This window comes from Monomorium pharaonis, chromosome 1, assembly GCF_013373865.1.
Source record: "Monomorium pharaonis isolate MP-MQ-018 chromosome 1, ASM1337386v2, whole genome shotgun sequence".
NCBI lineage: Eukaryota > Metazoa > Arthropoda > Insecta > Hymenoptera > Formicidae > Monomorium > Monomorium pharaonis.
In genome coordinates, this window is record NC_050467.1 from 37,903,696 (window position 1) to 37,924,581 (window position 20,886).

At 41.1% G+C, this 20,886-nt stretch overlaps 1 protein-coding gene across 2 annotated transcripts in view; it reads right to left on the reverse strand.

The window, feature by feature from the left end:
* The window catches only part of LOC105836286, a 35,349-nt gene that overhangs the window by 14,290 nt on the left and 173 nt on the right, over positions 1–20,886 (reverse strand). Inside the window, exons 1-5 of one of the 2 annotated variants that reach the window (XM_012680221.3) lie at positions 13,302–14,126; positions 12,731–12,956; positions 6,398–6,513; positions 3,591–3,827; positions 1,103–1,254 (exon numbers count right to left, since the gene is read on the reverse strand). In XM_012680221.3, the coding sequence (XP_012535675.1) occupies positions 1,103–1,254; positions 3,591–3,827; positions 6,398–6,513; positions 12,731–12,956; positions 13,302–14,126 (1,556 nt within the window). Of the gene's footprint in view, positions 1–1,102; positions 1,255–3,590; positions 3,828–6,397; positions 6,514–12,730; positions 12,957–13,301; positions 20,796–20,886 lie in introns of those variants that run through there. The other variant, XM_036295138.1, reaches the window with a different exon arrangement.

Sequence of the window (20,886 nt, forward strand, 5' to 3'; positions counted from 1 at the left end):
TGATTTAAATTTTTGTAATTGGTATATTTTTATTCATATCAATTATTAGTTTCCATGTTATCAGTTTTGTAATATTAATATCATTTATTTTAAAATTGGTGGTATTATGATTTAAGAAACTTAATAGATTTTATATGAAAATATCAATTTAATTTTTATAATAGAAAAAGATCGCCCCAATTACTGGCATTCTTGAAATAAAATATAATAATTGTTTAATTTTTGTCTATATCACTCACTTTTATTTAATTTATATTTTTATAAATCGAAATTGATAAAATATTGATAAGGTACGATTTAAGCAAGGCTCAAGTAAATAAAATCAAATGAAAACAATAAATAGACTTAAGAGCCAAGTAAGATTTTAATGCCAAACAATTATCAGAGTAAAAAAAACGTTTTGATTTTTATCGGACCATTTTCAATGTCAAACAAAATCATTAAATAAGAGGGTAACATATTGCAAGTTTCTTTTGCAGGCTCGTGAATGACTTACATAAATCAGATTATATAGTATATTAATTGGTGTCGTTTAAATTTATTTCTCACGCTATAATTTTATTAGAACAACTAATAATGGAGAATGTGTATCTTTTCATAAAAATAGAAGTACGCTTTTTTCAGCTTTGTCCTCGATACTGCAATATCTTTCTCTCCCTCATCAATCTACCATATTTAGATCCCCTTGATTTAGATTACTCTCTTTTTTACGATTACGTAAAAATAATCAATCACGATTATTTCTCTCACGCTTGCGCATATATAATTCTAAGACACGGCGAAAAGGTATACGTTCAACTATATCCAAAGGGTAGCATTTGCGCCGTAGAAGAGATTCATCCGATATACTCGGTCCGACAAATAGCATGCGGGATACATACAGGTGGCTGTAAACACGTCGCCGGTTTACACGCGGCGATTGTCCGTGGCGGCAGTGGCGCTAAAATGATGCGTGAAACAAATGGGTGGCAGCGATGTAACGAGTGCGACCCCCGGTAGCGTCGCGCCAACGTAAATTGCAACCGCTTTAATTTCGCAGCTGCTCTTCCTGCGTCCCGCCGCCGCGTCCGCGCGTCTCTCTTTCTTGTTGTATATTACTTACCCGGCGAAAAACATCAGAAGAAACCAGGAACCGGGTACGGCGTAGACCAGTATCGCATCCTCCGCGTGCCGATCGCCAGCGATACGACATGGAATGCACGCGAGAATGAGCAGATTGCTGATCACGAATATCAACTTGGCCGGTTCGTGGCTCTGAAATGCAAATGCGCGCGGGCGGAACGTTAGTGCGGCCGCATGCACTCTTGCAACGTTTCAGGAACGTCCGCAGGGGAATCGATATTTTCGTGTAATTTCGATACCTCCGTGTAACGACTGCGTCGTCACGACGATGACGCACAGGGTGAAATTTGTTTCGATGCGTACGCTAGTAAGAGGGACATTTTTTATATCGTCTTTAAAATTATTTTAATTTTACATTAGAGATTTTACATTAAAGATTTTCAGAAATTTGAAAGATATACATTTTGTATTTATACAAATAATTAATAAATCTCTTTCGAAACGTATAGGTAAAATGCGTATTGTAGCAACACTATATGTTTTCGAAGAGGAATCGACGTTACGTAATAATCGTGGCATTAATATACGGAAATGTAAACATTATGCTTGTATTTAGTAATAATGGAAGCGGGTGGGACTATCAATATATCAATTCCTGTACGTTAGCTAGATTTAAAGAAGTCTTCTGCCACCACTCCCATTAAAGGTTATAAAAATCCGTATATTCGAACTCGTGACTTTGTCGCTCTTACGCGGGAGAGCCACGCGGTATTTCTATGCTTGCGCACATGGTAGTAATTGTGTATTTACATAAAATATTTTTGGCCATCTGCGTACACAGAAACTGGGCAAATTACACATTGTGCGACGACATGGCTTGTGTGGGCTGGGGCGTGTTAACGTTTTTGAATTGTCGCAGTATTAATTACCCGCAAATCGAAGCGGATACACATGCATTTAATAATATAACGATATAGCTTACGTCCGATTGTATTAGCTCGGAGCGACGTATGTGTGCTATTGATCCAGCAGAAGCAATAACCAACACGATATGTATATGTAATATTCTCTCTTAATTGATAGATATGGATAGATAACCGATAGGCACGCTAATGTGCCAATATTTTGCACATTTTTGCGATATATCTGCGAGAATTCTTGAACCGAAGAATGCACGATATAAATTATATTGTACACGATGTTTATTACTAAATGGACTTTGTGCGAAAAAGAGCTCTATAATTTCTCTTAAAATATAGAGTAAAATTGATAGAACAGAAACATTTTAATTGGAGACCATTTATAATAGTTTATAATTTGCTGGCGGAAAAGAATCCATCTTTACTGTCGAGGACATATATCGAAATATCACCTCCACCAAAAATGCTTTCAACGCAATCAATCATTGCCGGTCCCGTTTTTCTTGAGATTTTATTTTTCTATGACATTTAATAACGATAATATTGATATCGCGAGAGACAATTAAATTATTAAACAAAAAAATTAAATTATATCACATTAACGCTGATTTATTACAAATCCTTTTTATTAAATATTTAACGAACGAAAATTCATTTGTCTTTTTATCTATGCAATTTGATGAAAATTGGCGGATGATGTATTGCCATGGAAAATATATCGTCTCTGATTATACAGTTAATAAAGAAAAAAGATGAAAGGTGCCAATTGCTACCATGCATTATCAAACTGTTACCCCGTTATCATTATACTGTTACACGTATTGCTTCGGGTAATCATCGACCTATTATTTGTTCTTTGGGCTCATTAATGCATGAAAGATTAGTACTACAATCGTGCAGCTTTCTTCGGTAACCGTAGGATACATCTTAGCTCATCTATAGATCCGTGATCCGTTACAGTTCACCAGTCTCACGATTTGCGCAACTGGCTACACTTAGTCGACATTGCCGCACCGAAATTGCACCGTTGAGTATCGGAATTTGCGAGCCATCACGAAACAACGGGATATTTCGCGATCAGAGGTAAAGACGAAGAAATGCTGCAACGATGGTGAAAAGTAGAAATGTTTTAGCTTAGACTTAAAGATCCTAGATCTTTTGTCAATGATTAATTATTTGGAAAAGAAATTTATTTAGTCTCATGAAATTAAATATTCCTTTTAGAGTTATGTTTATACTTCATTATAATTGCGTTTCGAATTTTAAATAACTTTATATGCAACAATAATAATCCGAAAGAAAATTATAGACGTTTCTGTAAAATTTAACTTTTTCGAAGTTATTCCATCTTTTTCCACAAAGTCCCAATTTTATCGATAAATCACGTTATATAGTCTCAAATTCATTATGCGTCTCTAACTTATATTCTCTGCTCAACAATGCAAAAGTTACATTCGTTAAATCAAATTTCATCCATATCCACGATTTAATCTGCCTTTTGAATTACGTAAGCTCCGGAAAGCTCCCACTATGAGATCTCTCGAGCTCAAATGGTAAAACGCTCCTGATTACGAGGTTATCGCAGCGGAAAAAAATGTCCGAGCCTACCAGTTGCTTCAGGAACGACAGCGGACCAATGTTGATCATCTCGCCGCCCAGCTGCAGCAGGATGTAATTCAACACGCCCAGCACGGTGGTGCACTCGGCTACGATGCGTACGGCGTCCGTTATCTCCTTGGGCCACTGCAACAGCACGGCATCCATGTCCGCGGGCCTAAAGTACACGGCTAAGGACAGCGATGCCAGGTGAAACACCAAGATAATCAATCGCTTCAGGAACTGCAACTTTTCAGTAAAGAATAGATGTTGGCGTATGCGCCCACGGAACTTTCCGCATCGATTGGCCGGAACATAAGAGCAAAGTTTTACGAGCGGTAATATAGGGGCGGACTTGGACTCGAAAATATCGCCGGTCCCGGGGGCTAAGCTCATGGGGGCCTGGATATCGGTCGAGCATTCGAGAGAAGATCGATTTATCTCGCATATTTCGGATTGTTTATCCGCTATTGTATCTGCTCTCGGACTTTCAATACTGAGAGCATAATTTATGGTTAGTAGCCTCCGAGATTATTTCATTACGTCAATTACGACGAAAATAATTCTCCTCCCCCCCCATTACATTAATATCGCGCGTCTGTTTATTCATGAATGATATCACTTCTAAATATAACAAAATTTTGCAGTGTACGCGAACGGCAGCTCAACGTCATTGTCCGCGTTATCGCGCGGTATTGGTATTATCGCGCGATAATCCAATTACCAGACGCAGCGTTTAACGTCTTTCGTTTTATCTTTCAGCCCGCGTTATCACGCCACTTGTTTACAAAGTGGTAATCGCACGCGCTTTATTTAACGGACAAAAATGTTTTAACGAACCGCTCTCGAAGATTAACTCCGAGTACAATCCGATAATAGGAAAATCATAGCCAAACGGATACAGTAATGCTACATATTGCATCGTCTACGTGCGGTTCGAGTGTGGCCGTGATTAGTGCCATAAATGGGACACGTTATGGACGCGGTGCAGTTATAATATGCGCGATACGCGTCCGCGTCTGGCTGGTGAAGCCTTCGGCGTACGTACGAAAGCTCGTTTGTGATGCGATCGTAATTGCAATCAGCCCGCCCGTATAACTTCGATAGCCATCGTTTCGAAATCACTGAGCCACCATGGACCCGCGACAGACTGACTTGAAATAACCGGCGCAATTATACCGCCATCGCCGGAAGCCTCATCGACGTCACTCGACCGATCGACTCGAGTGTTAATCGTTCCAAGTCACTTGAAAGAGAGAAATAGACCGGGGAGAGAGAGATAAATATAGAGAAATTGCGTTTGACGTCGCTCTGGTAAACAACGCGACAATATCCTGTATTATGGACGCGTACCTGCGCTCGGGTCTACATGCAAAGTCGCGTGAAAGTTTGAACTCCATTTTATCTGCAGCTTTTGAACGAACGTGTCGTTCTTTGCCAAAAGTCCGACCGCTTAAATCGCTCCAGTCGTTCAATTCTTTCCCGAGTCATTTAAGGAACTATCTAAAATAGCGGTTTTAAAAATATATTAAAATTTTACAAGTTCTCAGAAACTTTTGTGCTAGATAAAAACTATGTTTTACGATATTAGCCGATCTCTCTCTTTCTCTCTTTCTCTCTCTCATAAGACCTAAGCAGCTTTGCTGAAGTAACATGTTATTTATCGGCAATTGTCCAGGTGGCTTATGTGTTGTCAACTACATAAAATATATAAGCGGAAAAAGTATTGCAACGTGAGCTGCAATGTAAGCCGATCTTTTTCAAAGTGCTCGCATAAAGATTTTCCAAAAATATGGTCTGGAGTGACAGAAATCTAAAATTGCCTCCAAACAGAAATATCTGACCAAATATCGATACAGTGTATGAAAATTTAATTCATGAATGAGTTTAGAATTGGTTCGTTTTTAAGTGCGAATAATTAACAGAGAGACCTTATTAAAAACTTACTTAAGGAAAGTGATAAATTATTAGCAGCAAGTAATTATCGAAAAATTTCAAATATACGATCCGTATGATTTTTATTTTAATATGTTTTATATTTAGATAAAATATTCTCTAAAGTGTTTAAAGAAATATATTGTTAGATAGAAATATATTATTCTATTAATCACATCTAATTTTTAATACTTATACTTTTTAAAATAAAACGTTGTACTTTATTACGCACAAACGCGAAATACGAACGTAAAATACGTAAACGTAAAATACGAAAACGGTAAAATTAAAGAACTAAAAGAATAAATTCTTTTTTTGGTACTTTGAGTTATGCGGAAAACATAAGAGAAAAAGAAATCTCTCTGTTCGACATAAGAATCGATTGCACGAATATAATACAAAGTTACGAGCTCTGAATGAAGCTGCCATTGTTTTGAAAAAAATTTCGAAAGAACAAAGCAACTTTAAAACAAAGATAGAATATTATACTATCAAGCATAATATTGCATCTAATACTAGGTAAAAAAATTTTGTACTCGTTATATATACTTTTTATTTTGAAGTACTTTTATTGTCAAATATATGTTAGATATTATATCCAAGCTATTTTTGGAAAGGGGGCAACTTTAAATTCGGTACTTTATTCCAAAGCATAGCGGAAAAATTGGGTATTCGAAATACCAGTAAAAGAGATGAATTAATAAAAGATGAGGTCGCAGAGTGTGTGTGCCATGTGTGATTCTATTGTACAAAGAGGAGATCCCGAGTCGTCGTAGCAAAGTCAAGCATAAAGGCGAGGAAACGGTGAAAAACTTCAAAATATAGTAACCGCCTTATAATTCAGCGAGAAACGAGCGGGAACGCCATCACGTGGACGCACTTACTCGCGCGAAGGTCTTCCATTTTTCCTCAAGTAATCGCTGAATAATACCACCGTCCAGCATGTCCAAGTGCTCCTCCTTCGTACCGTTCAGAATGATAAATAGCGCAGAGTTCCAGTCTGAAATAGAAATTCGGAGAGAGCCATTTGCGGTTAATGGAACATCGCTTTAGGGTTTGTGCCGCGATAATTATGGGTTTTGCATTAGTGAGCGTGCATATATAGGGCGATGTGGTGATACAGGTGCAGGTGCGAGCGGGAATGTGCTCTTTTCGGCATTTTCTTCCTCCACGGTGCGGCGAAGAAACATCCGGCGACAGAAAGATTTCCGCCGTGGAGGGACGGAAATTTTCCGTCGCCGTCGCCGTGCGTTGTCGTCGCGGCCAAAGGATAAATCCGTAGCGCCATTAAGGTTTCATTTGAAAATGTTCGCAATCGCCGGAGAAATGGTACGGCGCTCTTGAAAAATGCTGGGTATTTATGTATATCCTCTGTGTACGTACTGGACAACGTCCGGACAGTCCCCTATCGCAGGATCGGCGTTTAAATATTTGAATCACGATTACTGACTTTTAAACATTTTAGCGCGATCGATACAGTACGCCTTTTGCCCTGCCGAATCGCGTCGTGCAATATTAAGTGCAACGTTCATGTGCAAGCGTTACCGGGAGACTTGGTTGTGTATCGATCGCATGCATCTGTCGTCGCACTTCGCCCGGCTTTGGCGCGAGTGCTAAAGTAATTGGAACTTGGAGGATTGTATCCTCGGGAGTCCTTAATTACCGCTCGACACGGGCGAAGGTGTGTACGGTAGCTTGACCCGTCAAAAACATCGTTTCCCGGATGGGAAACGTCTAGAATAAGAACTATTATTGCATCAATATTGATTTTATTTCGAAATAAAACTTCAGGAAAATGGAGAAAAAAAAAGATCTAAATCAGATCCTAAGATAGAAATCTAATTTCGGATAATTCTGCATCGTGACACATAGCGATCGTTACGTTGATTCCAAACGATTACACGTTTATAATTCAAGGGAGGTAATTCGGATTTCAGACAAGTCAGTCAAGCGTTGCGCGGATCCGATGCTAATGTCGATACCCTCGATCATCCGGTTCTCAATTTTGCATGACGACCGCTGATCTACCGGCCCCAAACCGGTTGGCGAAGTTACTAACGCGTGTCCGTTACCGCAACACGTAATTATATCTGACTTTGGAACACAGAGCCGCGATAGTTTTCCCCGAGCTTCCTCCTGGGCTACATCCTCGGTCACTATCTGCTAACCTCGACCGGACATTGAACCGAGCTTAAATAACAAACTACCACTTTGGGCGCTACATTTCTCACGATCGGCAGTAATTATTTCGGAAAACCGGTCGTGAAGTTAATGAGAAACGTACTTTCGAGATAGATAAACTTGGAGCTGTGACAGTATAATTTTCATTTGTGTAAACTATAACACGAACAAGAGCTTTTTTAAATAATAAATAATAAATATGAAATATTTAAATTTTGGAAATAATTTCTAAGTCATTTAAGGGGTCTGAAACCTTAACAACGTAAAGTTTTAGGCTTGTCTAAACTTTGTGCATGTATGTGTATTATAAAATTCGTTTTTTTGGTTCCAGATGAAAGAAAATTATTCGATCACAGAAAATAAATTTTTTAGTGTTTATCAATACAAAATAATTTTTGTTTAGTTTGTCTTTATCGGATTTACCTTATCGGTGTACCTTATTTTCTAAGCTTTTCTGTATTATTGTCACCGCGATAAAGTCTGCAATATGCGTTTCTGTATTGGATGCTCTCGAAATAGACATCAGCACATTTCTACATTTTTCTCGGGTCGACAAGTCGATAGCTTCTGGTATGGAAGTTAAATAATAGAAGAGAAAAAAAAGCTCTGTGAAAGCTCAACGGATAATTAAAATTGCGTGGAACTCTACTGGGTGTCGTCAAGTTTGCCAAGGTGATTTTTTTCAGTGAGGATTTTATTTGATATTTAAATACTGGAAACTAAATGTGTTATACGAATTAAACTTCAAAAATATAAACTATAATAAAATCTTTTACATCAGATTTTAAGTAAATATTTTAATAAAATTAAATGAAAAACTAATGAATTGCGATATAAATACTAAAAGTTTTAAAAATTAAATTTATAAAAAAAGTAAAAAGTTTTTACGTATTAATGGAACACTTAGTGGGTACCGTAGATATGAACAACTTCGGATTTTTTAATGAACATATGTAGTCAATTTTACAATATCATATGGTCTAAATAAATTTTTCCTGATCCGTTAAGGATAAAAAAAGAGAATTATTTTGCTTGATCTACAGAAAATAATTTATTTACAATTTCCACAATTACGTAGATTTTTAAATTTTTAAATCTGTATATCTTACAACAATAAAACTCGCGAAATTTTAATTTTATATTGAATATATTTAAATTTTTTAAATTATTTGTAAGTAAAATAGAAGTAGAATTTTTAAGTAGAGTAAAAAAATTTTGGTATATGGTTTTAAAAAACCTAATTTTTCTCCACGTAAGTACAACACACATATACATTGGACAAATTTTATGTCGCGGGTCGTTTTAAACTCGCAAGCTGCCATAGTCCTCTTACGTAACGTCGCTCACGTGCGAAGGAAAAGTCTGAAATAAGAGCTTGTGCAACGTAAAAGATGGCAAGCGTTTTAACGATCGCGCGTCGTCAGAAATCTGTTCCTGGTTAAGAATACCGTAAGCGGTTCAGTGCAGCATCGTGATGATTACATGTATCTGATACTTTTATCGTCACGCTGTGATTTCTTGCAGGTTAATCTTTTTACGCTTAAGATATTTTACATATATATGTATAAGAAATAATCATGTTTTACGTCTCTCTCTAACAGATCGAGAGAGCGCGACGGAGAGAACCGCGCGCTCCGCGAGAGCGAGCGACGCGGGGATGCGGCGAGAGATGCGAGCGCGCTCGCGGGGCGGGCGCGCGAGCGCGCGTCGAGTACGCGCGCGGGAGAAGAGTACGAGCGAGACGCGCGGGCGCGCAGCGCGGAGAGAGTAGAGCGCGCGCGCGGCGAGGCGGGAGCCCCGCGGCCGAGGCGAGAGAGCGAGAGAGAGAGAGAGCGAGAGAGAGGACGAGGAGATAAGCGAGCAGAAGGGAGTAAGAGAGCAGCACGGCGGTGCGGCAGCGCGAGCCGAGCGCAGCGCGACGACGGGAGCGCGGAGCGAGACGCGAGAGCGCGCGGCGCGGCGCCGCGAGCGGCGCGATACGGAAGAGACGGAGAGGAGAGAGCGCGAGAGAGAGAGCGGACGAGAGAGACTCGACGAGCGGAAGACGCGAAGCGTCGCAGCGGCGAGCAGGGGGCAGTAGCGAGAGCGGAGGAGAGGCAGAGAGAGCGCGCGAGCAGCGGAGACGAGCAAGAGAGAGAGAGGCAGAGAGAGAGCGAGCGGAGAGATCGGGAGCAGGTCGACGAGAAGAGAGAGAGCCGCTCGTCTTTCTGCCTCCTCCTCGATCGACTCTCGCTCCTCTCTCCTCGCTCTTCTATCATCGTCCTCTCTTCGCTTCCTCTCTTTCGCACTCTCTCAACAAAGTGTTTGATGAAACTTAGTCATAATAAAAATGGCAACACCGTAATTTTTATTTCGAAACTTTCTGTGATCGCATCACACGCCACACTTATACTTTTACGTATCTGTGTATCCTAACAGAATTAATTTTTAATTAACTCGCAAATAGTAGCGTCGCGAAAAATGACGGCGTTGATTGCGCGCGGGTTGTCTCGGAGTTGCAGCGTAGTCAGTTTCCAGCGCGGATACGATACCGGAAGTTGCGAAAATAACATTTCGCGCGCTCATGGCGCGGCCCTCGGATTAAAGCGGGAAAAAACGTCGGCAGGACCGAGACGAGGGGAATGGCTTTTTCGCTGAAAGCTCGACCTTTGACCACCGTCACCGAGGCTCTTTTGGCCAACCGCCACCATCCTCTCACCCTTCAACTTCGCCTCTCTCTCTCTCTCTCTCGCTTTCTCGCTCTAGCCTTGGTTTGAAGTAATTAAGCGTGCCCGTAGGAGAGACGTACCGAAAGTTCGGTTGGCCTCGCTATAGCACTGTCCTCTCACCACCGCGGTTACTTTCCTCCATCCGGGCACCCCGCCGACGCGACGTCCGCCACCCTTTGCGAAATCGGATGACGCTCGTGCCTTCGTGGAGACGCCCATGCTACGATGGGGGGTAGATAGCTCGGGTGGCGGCGGCGGCGGTGGAAGGCCAGGAAGGATCGAAGGGATAATGGATTCCGAAACTAAATGAAACGCAAGCTCCCGACGCCGCGTCGCGCCGCGTCGGGTCCGCGGCGGCTAATCTCGAAACTTCGTTAAATGCCCGTAATTGCATCCTGCTACGACCTACCACGCTTCCAGGCATCCGCGTCGCGCCGCGCTTCGCGGTGCTCCTATTCGCGAACAACCCACGGAGAAAACCAAGAGGCAGGTAACGACGACGAACGCATCCATTTCTCGACAGTGCTTGCCGTGCCCGACCGCGAACTTCGATACAATTTCACGCAAGTTCGACTGACGGCGGCCCCTCTTAAAATGCGAACGGCAGCACGCGAAACTTTCCTCCCTTCTCTCCTCCATTCCCTGCGGTTCTTTGTTGGGAAAATTTTAGTGACATGACAAACGCGCAAGGGTAAAATCGAATTGCATCGTCTCTCCCTGGACGGGCTGCTCCTATGGGGGATATCACTATAGCTTGGCTCACATTCGAATGCGGACAAGCACGCGCTGACAATCCTTTATGGCACTCCAAAGATCAGTTACTCCGTCAAATCGAATCAATTTGAGATCTACGTCGTAAACTTTGCGATCGTATTCCGTGGTAAAATTTTTGTGTAACATTTAAACGTTTTTTTGTGTGGGCGAAATTTTTCTCGCGTTCTCTATCGAATTTCTTTTAGATTGTTAAATATTGTCATCGATATTACTTTGACGAAACAAATTTATTAAATGCATTAATAACGCGGGAGTCTTTCAATAAAATTCGCTGTGTACATAAAATTAAATGTACCGAGTATGAATCATTGACTTCAAATTATATCGCTGCGGTTTCCATCGCGCTTCCTAGAATGATTTCAATTATCTCGCCGGATATCAATTAAATGAGAAATCGACTTTGATTCTAAATTACCGTTGAAGCAGGGAAATATCGACGCGATAACGATGGTAAACGCGGCGGCAGTAACGAGCCAATATCAACTAGTTTTTACCGGAGAAGTGGCGTGTTATTCGCATGTCGGGCGAAGTTGTTGTGTTGGCAGTATGGTTTACTATCCGCCTGCGTCCTACGTTAGGAAAACTTTGTGAAATTTCTTTTTTTCCCTGTCGTAAACTTTGCAACCCGATTTTGCTCTCGATTTTGTCCTCGTATCCAATTTTACGGGAGAAGATAGTCTTTTCTTGCTCTTCCTATATTAGTCTTTTTTCTTCTCGCCTTTTCTCTCTCTCCTCGTGTCGTCGACATTTGTGTTGCAATTTTTGCTCTATTACCACCTTCTTGTTGGGACACTTTACACGGGGGCGAGCCGTCGAAAACCGTGAGAACAATTTTACATAAGCTGCGCATATGATGCAGCGAAAAAACTCAACGAATAATTTACCGAATATTTCAAAGACGCTTTCAAGAACATATCTTATATCCGAGATTATAATATTTCAGATTAAAAAAAGAAAAGCAAGAGAGAGGACAAAGAATAGAATAGCGTAGAGTAAAATTTAGTATTAACGTATTTTATTCAAGATTACACAGTCTCCATAAAAAGTACCATGTAAAAAAAAGTTTAAAAAAATACATTTTTTGAAAAATAGTATATAGAAATAGTAAAAATAAAATGAAATAAATTCTAAACTATATATCACAAAAAGCAAACGTTTCGTAAAAACCGTAGAAAACTTGCACAAATCTAAAGAAGATGCAGATTCTGGATACTTCTTTCGGATGCTGTGCAGAAGAAAAATTGATTCACCATTCCTTTAAAACAAATCATGTCAAATCTTTATTTTTGAGTGATAAAGAATAAAGAATGAATAAGAAAAAAGAGGGGGAGACGCTATAGAGGAAATAGAAAGAATAAGTGAGAATCTCTCTTTTATGCTGCACTGTACTCGCTACGATATTACCATTTGGGAACATTTCGGTCTTGACTCGTCGCAATTAACTCGGGAACATGCGACAAAGTGAGGACACACTTGAAGACGCGCGATTCGGTGGACCGTGGATAACGATTCTCGTAGAGCCGACTGACTAATTCGATTAGCTTTACGACGTACTTGTTCTGCCGTCGGGCAGCAGCGTGTCGAGGGCATTGAGAGGGTACGCCGAGCAAGTGATATTACTGTAACGCCAGAACTCCCGCGCGGACAGCTCCAGCATCTCACGGAAGACCTCGGCACGCCCCAGCTGGCAGGCGAGTGTCAACGGGGTCAGGCCCGCGGCATTCACGATTCCGTTGCGAGCAGGAAGCTTCGGATGTCGCAACGCGTAGCCGAACATGTCCTATGTCAAATAACAGTTCTCTATGCGAGCCATTTTCGAACGGTGGAGCATGTTGGCAGAAATGTCAATACTCGTATTTTAATACTTCGGGAGGAAATAAAAATCATTGGAATGACATAAGTCGAATTGGAAAAAATATACAAGAGACTATAAAATTTATTAAAAATTATATGAAAACAGTTGCAAATAATACATTTATAAGATTTATTTTAGAAATATTATACTTTCATAATGAGCATCTGTTTGAGCGAAATATTACACAAAGAACAGAATTTAAAAAACAAGAGATAATTATCTATAGATTACTATAAATTTTTGCGGTCTAATCTCTACGTCAATACGCACCAGTTTGTCACAAACTACGACCATGTGCAAAATCATATTTCCAAAAGAATCCTGGTCATCGGGATCCGCGCCGGAATCAAGTAGCAGGTTGTAGACGCTCTCGTTGGCGCAGCAAGCGGCCCAGGCGAGCGGGTACTCTCCCAGGTACGCGAGACCCTCGTAATCGGTATTCCTGGCGGGATTCATCCTCTGCTGATCACGCGGTAGGAAGAAGCTACCGATGGCCCGCTGCGATATAATCGCGCCCGCCTCGACTAGATCCTGCACGAGCTCGTTGTTGTCGTAGGCGATCGCCAGGTGAAGGGCGCTCGCACCGAGGTACTCCTCGCCCTCGACGACGTCAATAGCCAGCCGCGGGAAACACTTGAGCAGTATGCGCGCTATCCTGGTGTGCATCCGCGTGTCGCATATGATTAGAACGTGCAACAGGGTCTCGCCCAGCGAGCCCCTGTACTGCATCTGCCAGCAGGCCTCGTGGTCATTCCACTGCGCGAGGGGATCGAAGCGCGACAGGGAGGCCTCGATCGGCAGCACGACCTGCTCGAGGTCGCGGAACTTCCAACGTAGATACTCCGCGCGATTAATTGTCTGGCCCTTACCGTCCGCGTACATCAGGATACCGAATTGCTCGCGAATTAGCTTCTCCACCTCCGGTTGACCGCCCTGATTATACGCCTCGATCAATTCACCGCCCTTCTTGTAGTTGGCCAGCCGATACAATAAACACTGATCCTCGTTGCTCGCCTGGCTGATCACGCGGTCGAGGATCGAACCGGGGTTGACCTGGCTGCCGCGACCAACACGGCACGAGCACACACCACCCATTCAGACATAGCCCTTCGCGATCAGTTGAGAAAAGCAAGCGTCGAAAGCATCCGCTATTCACCACGCTCGAGCTCGATTTTTTTTCCTCCTTTCGTTTGTCACTTCTTATCAGCCGACGTCACCCGAACGGAATCTCTCTCGAGTGTCTCCAGACGTTCTCAAGGTCGAGCAGCGCGCCATTTCCGTCGCGATAAAGCGAAAAACCACTTCGCCGTGCGGCTACTCGCCGGCAACTCCATTGATATAACACTCGAGAGATTCTCCTGCCCCCCGACGAGGGTGCCGTGATACAGGTAGAGGGAAAGAGATAGAGCGAGCGAGAGTGCTGGTATTCGCGCTATAGCAACCAACCGATCCATAAGCGGTACCTGGTGCAGACGGACACGACAGGGTCACCACCACCACCGCTGCCGCGTAAATTGAAGCCGTTTTTGCGGAAATATATTTATCCGAGGCTGTTGGGAGGTGAACAGGTGAAACGTCGATGATTCAGAGTGCGTCGTTTAACGGGTTAATTTTTAGGGCATAATAACTTCAGTCGCTCCGGTTCTTGATCGCGTATATTTCGGTAGAGTGGCGAAGACTTATACTGATAACCCGTATATGTCGATCGCTCGACCTTAGCACACTTTTCAGCAGCTGCATACATGCGCGAATAGTTTCTCTCAAGATCGGCTGCAAGGACGAGTGCACCATCGCGTGAAAATAAAGATATGAAAAAAATATATTAAGATAAATATATGCGAAAAATGCTATTATAATTATCCGCGAAGACAAAAATTGGATCTACTACGGTAAAAAAAAAAATGGAGTGCAACTAGATAAATGGATGATATTAACAACCTCGGCGTGCTATATTCTGTTTTTATTAATTTGATCGGCATAAAAATATTAATTGCATTTTTTGTTTCGCATACAGCCGCTCGCGCCCGGACCTGGTTTCCCGCTTCATTACGTCCATATTTACGATGGGAATGTTGAAATCAATTTCCCATCCCCCCAGGTTCGAATAAAATAGTTACGCACGACGTGCATCTCTGTTTGAAGTACATTTGTATTTAACCGAAACGCAGCGAACATTCCATTCCCATCGAATTGGAATACTGCAATAATACGTATATTGTTGCGTTGTTAGCGTCTGGAATTAGTATCGCGTTGATAGCGTACGAAATACTAAGATTATAGAGGGATCACTGTATCTCAAGCTTAAACGATACAAATGCGTGCGCGCTATTGACTCAGATGAGAGGAGTTAATTCCTATTTTTAAGGTCAAATTCCCCTTTGTTCGCTCGCGTGAAATCGAACGATTTTGCATAGCGACGACTTTCTATGTGGCACGTGTTTCACCGCCGGATGAATCGCCGTCGTCCCCATTTGGTGAATGGTATAGTCAATGTATAGTCAATGGTATAGTCAGTGCTATATGGCACAGTCACGCTATTGTAAATTGATGCCTCGTCATCCTCCGGATAACTGTGAAAAAAAAACATATATTTTCAATTCAACGTTTTGGCCGGATGGATCGAATCGACGTGTGTGTAGGTGCAACAACGAACGGATGCGGAACTGCAGATGGTATGCATTATAATCTATCACACGAATTTCTCATTCATATGCAGAAGAACTAAGTGCTTAAGTGGACACTTGGCCAGCACAGACATTTTAATATTGCTTTCGCAATTGGAGAACTCGGCGGAATCCCTAAACTAATAACGGTTACGAAATTATCCTGCAAAAGTTCTATTAATCTCGAGAATAAATCGTTATATTGTCTGATTGCGCTATCAGTGTATCAGTGTACAATATTTATCCGAAACAATACAATTAATTACAATTGTCATACTGTAGTTTGCAGTCGAAAACCTTAACATTGGAAACAATGAAAACATTTTGTAAAACGTTGCAAATAATTGTATTTTTTTTTTTCTGATAGGATTTTTGGTGCTTTTTATTACTATTTTATCTTTACATAAACGCTATCGTTTATTCGTCGCTGTCGTTTTTATTTCAAACATTTGTTAGCCTAAAAGAGATTTTTTTCCCATTATACCGAATGCATATAACGAACGGATTCTGGATTAAAATATTTTCGAAAATATTGTTAAACCATGCGCTTTCATTCACCGGCCCTTTCAATTAATATATTGTTTATGCAATTCGATATGCAAACTCACTTTTTTTCCGTTCGTTGCGGAGCGACCGCAACAATACCGTGAGTTTGCCCAACGTGATAAACTTCCAAATTTACACAGGCGCGGTAGAATCTAGGGAAAAGAGATAACGTTTGCTGGTATCTGACGCCGTAATATATACAATAAAATGTATTCCCGCAAACTGTCACACGTTTGACAAACGCGAGAGACTCCGTAATATATTCAATATCTATATCTATATACAAATATGAACGAGAGGATTATCGTCAAACGTCGGTTTGAATTGACGCGAAGTTACGGCCCCGGTTGCGTAATTTATTCGCGTATACATTTGACGCGAATCAGATTTTTTTTTTTTTTTTTTTTAATAAAAATTTTCTTAAAAATTAATTTTCTCGCTGACATAAGATTGTGTGTAGATTTATCAGGAAACTTAAATCGCTGGGTTGAGAAGAGAAAACAAATGTGGAACGTATAAAAACCGCCGAGAACTATAATCTATCGGATGCGTCATTCTCACTGCGTACGTACGTACACGACGACGGAGGGAAATGCACCTATACGTGTACGCGGACGAGGCAATTACGATATTTCTAGCACGGATGACTCAACATCTGCGTCGCACGTCGATCTCGCTGGTACCAGTCTTGACTGGGGACGCTTATTTGTTACTGATTCATTCACGCCGGTGCCTCCTTCCTCCTGCGTGCATGGAAGAGCTAATACGACATTAAGAGAGCAAATATGTGACGAGAGATAATATTATGAGGTTAACAACGTTTAAACATGACTTTACGTACACACAAGTGCGATCGAGGGAACAACAGTTTGGCGAGAGTGTACATTTCGATAAAACTGTAATAACTTTATTTTTTACAATACTTACAAACACTTTTACATTATTGCGCATCTCGGAGTGTACATATACTTTTTATATATACATTACGTTTCTTAATGATGATTCATTGTCACATATTACTTTCTGTACTTCGCACGAGAACTTTTGTATACGATGCTAGTTACCCTTAATCGACTCGGTCTCGAGCTTTTCAAAGGGGAATTACTAAAGTTTAATCGCAAACTGCTCGCGCTTAACGAGCTGATGCGTTTGTCAAATTGCGGATATACAGTAGATTACAAACAGAAAAATTCTCATTATTACCTTTCAAAACTAATGTCATTTTGGAACAATGTGCCGACATTTGCGACCATAGCACTCGTGTACCGCTTTATGCGCAAGGACACATTTTAAAGTGGAATATACAAATATTTTATGTATTTCATGCGAGAGAGAAGGATTTTTGTCCGCTTTATTTCTGTATGTGTACTGATTTAAAATCACAGTAATACAATATTTTTATCTTTTAAAACCGAAGACCAGATCGCTCCAGACTAAGTAATTATATTTGTCGCGGAAAGTTACGTGTCAGTATATTAATAATTTCAAAAGCGTTTTCTAGCTATTTCTGTATATTATATAACAATAATTTACATCATTTAAATGTAGAATCGACGTCGCAATAAGATTTAGCGGACTAGACATTTTACATTCATAATACATTTTAAAAACAAGTTGCAATCCCGAAGTAAAATAAAAACACGTCGATATGTTTCCGCGGTACAGTTGCAGATCCCCATATGATACATCGCGGGCATTAAACATTTGTTTTTTACCGCTTGCAGCGATTCTTGTCGCATTTTATATAAAAACGACAAGAAAAGGCATGAATAATTAATAAAGATGTTTACAGTTAACGTATAAATACGAATTACAAACTAAGAGTGAGGAAAAAAGAGAGAAAGAGAGTGTGTGTACAAATGTGAAAAAATATAAAATTGTTCATGAACATGCACAATTCTAAAATGTATCTTGTCTGCTTTACGAAAATTGACGAAGGCTATATTTTAATCAGCCTACGCAAGCAGCGAATAAAGTATTGTACCCTAGCGATATCTCTATATCGCATTAGCGATATTTGTCGTTACATTAAATTATTGAAGGAAATACGATAATTGAATAACAAATAAGTAAGTTGATAATCGTACATCGATTGTACGTAAGTGTACATAAGTTGATGGAATATGCAATAATAAATGTTTCTACATCGTAATGTTTCCGACAATCACAGGAGGGAGGCTATTATCGCGTCAGACTTGTGAATTCACGCGCGACGACTTTCCTTATAATTAAAACGCCGAGAAACATGGTTAACGCAGAAAATTCTCTAGACGGAATTTGGCGCTCGAGGTTCCCGAGCTCGATATAGGGAACTGAATACGGAATGTAAATTATGCACGCTGCATCTTCCGACGCGCCGTTAAATACATTTAGCCGATTGCTCGCGCGCTTTATAGTGGCAAGAGTCCACGTACGAGACGGCGAGAGCAGTCGCCTTCGGCTATTATACCGGGCCCTTCCGCATCATAAATTATAGCGGCTGGTACGCTCGGGCCGGAAGGATCGCAGGAAGCGAGCACGAAGCCGAAAACAACAGCGTGATCCACATTGCAATCGACCCGTGAAATGCATTTTCGCGAAATTACCAACGGCCTGTGAATGAACACGGGCGCGATGCGGCGCGCGGCGCGACCGATCCGAAAATTCATCCAAAATCCCGGTTACATCGGACATACGCAATTACTTTTAATCAAACTGTCTGTTGTTTGCAGGCCGCCGTGTGCCGGTGCGGTCACTGAACGCACGACTTAACGGCACTCGAACCTGGGGCCTCCTATCCTCTCTATCTCCCTCTCTGTACATCTGTCTTTTTCTCTCTTCTTATTAACCCATCGCACATTTGTCCGTTGACTAATCGTATCGGCAAACAATAGCTGACGCAGTTGTACCAAGAACTTCATTTTATTTCGATGACGCGCTGCAAAAAGTCTGCGGTTAAAAAAGTTGTTTCTTATAACAGATAGATGAGACGTATTGAAATGAAGACTGTTTTATAAGAGTCGTTTCTCAAGAAATTTGAATTAAAGGAAAACAGCAATTGCATGCTTCGGATCATCCAATCAAAGACCTTTTTATTGCATGTTGGACGTTAATTTACATTTGAAGAATCGTGCTTAAGAATACTTTTTTTGAGAAAGGGAAAAACAAAATTGCTCGACATATAGCTCGACATTTAGTTCAATTAAAATAAAAAATTTTAATTGAACTAAAAACTGTTAATTTAAATTATAATTTTATTTGTCTTTTATTTAAGACAAAGCGATTCCGATAAGTTTATTTGATATGTCTATCGCTTTGGCTTCTGCTGCCAACTCAGCGTCAGACGATACCTTTTAGGTAGCAGCTTTCGCAACGCGATATATTACGGTAGCAGAAAATACCTAGGGCGATAATAGGTGCAAGGTTAAATTCATATGCGGTGTACAGAGACGACAAAACGGATGTCGCATAATGCTACATTTATCTATTACAATGAATCGCCTGTGTCTATTTTTCCCGTGATTTTTGCGCAGAACACGTACGAATCGCGTGCATGGAAAATCTATGAAAGTAACGAAGCGCGAAGTGCGTGCTTGCGGCTTGTACCTTATTCGAGATGATGAAAAAAAAAAAAATAAATAAATTATACGATTCCCAACTATTCTTAGAAAACAACACGATTACATAAACATACAGCTCTGATGTAACCCGATCACAAGATCCGATCACACATAATAACAGGGTTTCACCGCGCAATTACCGCTTTTATCAACATGTAACAATGAAATTTATAGGTAGCTTTTGCGAATACTGAAACACTGCACACTGCAAAGACATAATTTTTATTCTAAACACATTTTGCCTTTGTTATTAAACTTTAAAACGCAAATGCGTTCTCTCTCAGGCGTCCTTTTAATATATAGTATGTCATTGCGGAAGCTTTACGACCTTTTCCATTTCTACGTCTCCTGTTAATTCTGAAAGATTGTAAATGATAGTCTCTTTTTGCGAAAGTAAAAATTGTAAAAATTAAAAAAATTTAGAAAAGGAAAGATTAATCTAGCGATATTAGAATTTTACGACGGCGGCAGTTATTTCGAGCAATCCGTTACGTCCTTCCGCGGTTGTAAAAGTGGCTCGTGTCTCAGGGTTAAGCATCTCGTCAGGCAAGTCTCGTCTGGTTCCGAAGTTTCTCGACGGTTCGTGTAACAGACTTCTTACGCGGAAGCGCGCAAGCATGGCAAGCGGTACACCGATGCGTGCGTAAGGCGGCCCGCGTCTACACACAAGCTTGTTGTGAGACGCACGATAATTATCGTGTTCCGCTGCGCTAGTTTGCCCGCCACCGCTGCACCGTGCGGTTTCTGTAATAATAATAATAACCCGCATACGCAATACACACGCGAGAGCGTATACACACACACACATATACACGTTCACGCGCGCACGCACACATCCGCGTACGCGTATCACCCTCGCTTGCGCCACATGCGTACGATAAGGATCCTCCGTGCGAGCCACTGCCTCTCCTCTGACCCCTTTTCATCAAGATTACAAAGTTTCTCAACGTCTCGGCCTAAAATTGAAACTGTTATTTGCGCCATTTATCTTCTCCTTCGTTTTTTTTTCCTCGGTTCTCGGTCTCGTGAGTAATGATTTTTCGAACC